General features: G+C 44.7%; 1 protein-coding gene across 1 annotated transcript; it reads right to left on the bottom strand.

The window, feature by feature from the left end:
- Positions 1 to 37: 37 nt before the first annotated feature.
- On the bottom strand, positions 38 to 505 carry LOC140966371 (ethylene-responsive transcription factor 4-like; the record flags this gene model as incomplete). Its single annotated transcript, XM_073426673.1, has 1 exon — positions 38 to 505. A coding segment is annotated over exon 1 (468 nt), but the record flags the coding sequence as incomplete, so codon positions are not given.
- Between the last annotated feature and the right edge of the window lie 847 nt (positions 506 to 1,352).

The following is a 1,352-nucleotide window of genomic DNA, read 5'->3' as shown; positions in this document are numbered from 1 at the left end:
ACGCCGCCGGCATGCCCAGAGGCTCATATATCAAAACCGGTTGCCCGTTCGGCAGCAACGCCATCGAGGGCTGCCTCCGGAGAAACTGATACCCATTCATCGGAGACGTGTCTGCCAAGGTTACGCCAGCGTCGGCGGTGGCGCCCAGACGGCGCGTGAGATCCATCTCGACGGGAGCACGCTGGTTATGGTCCCCACTGGACGATTCGACCGTGCTGCTGTGGCTGGGGCTGCGAACCTCGGACGAGATGGGGAAGTTGGTCTTCGCCTTCGGGCCTCGGAACTCGCGTGCAGCGGCGTCGTACGCACGCGCCGCCTCCTCGGCGGTGTCGAAGGTGCCCAACCAGACTCGGCTCTTCTTGCCCGGGTCACGGATTTCGGCGGCGTAACGGCCCCACGGCCTCTTCCTAACGCCTCTGAAGTGCACCTCCTTGATTGCGTGGGCCTTGGCGTTCCCGTTCACTCCGGCCTCACCAGCATTAGGCTTCTCCTTCGTCGCCGCCATTGACGTTTCCCGGGAGCGTGTAAAATATATTCTGTGTATGAAGAGATTGGAGCTACGCAGAAAAGTAGAAGGAAGCGTCGTTATATAAAGAGGCGGGCAGAGAGAGATTAAATGTGGGGGTGGGCACGGTCAACAAGGGATTTGACTGAAGAGGTGGCGCCGCCCAAGCACAGAGATCAGGGATATACGATTAAAAATATTACATATTCTCTATACTTTATACGCATTACCATTGATATCAAGAATTTAAATAAAAAAAAGTATATTAAAATCCAAATAATTAAACATGCCTATATAATTTAATTTAATTGTCTTAAAATATTTTGACATTAACAACGATTTGGGTAGGAAAAAAAATCTCTACCAGAAAAAATGAAATAAATAAAAACATTAAAATACTCGAATCCGGAGGCAACTTCACCGTTAGAGAAAACAAGTTACACAAGTTAAAAATGAAAACGACACATATTGATCGATGAGGATTCTTCCTGCATCCTTCCTTACAATAGGGACAATGTCGCGTAGACGCGGTATATGAGACAGCCGCGCCAACCCAAGACGTTGATTTGCCGCCGGCCACCACACAACAGTTAAAGACTGACTTCTTTTATACACTAAAAAAAATTAAATTACGATGAAATGTTAATTTTAATTATGTATGTATTGATTCAGTTATAATCTTATAACAATTATGTTAATAGTGTGTTTTAATCACGTAACTATAAAAATATTACGATGATATTTTAAATTTAATTATATGAATTCGACCGGAAAGATTAAAATTGATATGTAACATAGTTATACCACTATAGTTGGTGCAAGACTAAAACGACACACATAATATATA

Source organism: Primulina huaijiensis, unplaced genomic scaffold (genome assembly GCF_012295235.1).
Source record: "Primulina huaijiensis isolate GDHJ02 unplaced genomic scaffold, ASM1229523v2 scaffold205692, whole genome shotgun sequence".
NCBI classification, from domain to species: domain Eukaryota; kingdom Viridiplantae; phylum Streptophyta; class Magnoliopsida; order Lamiales; family Gesneriaceae; genus Primulina; species Primulina huaijiensis.
Note: the sequence above shows the minus strand (reverse complement) of the source record. Positions and strands in the feature narration are given on the sequence as shown.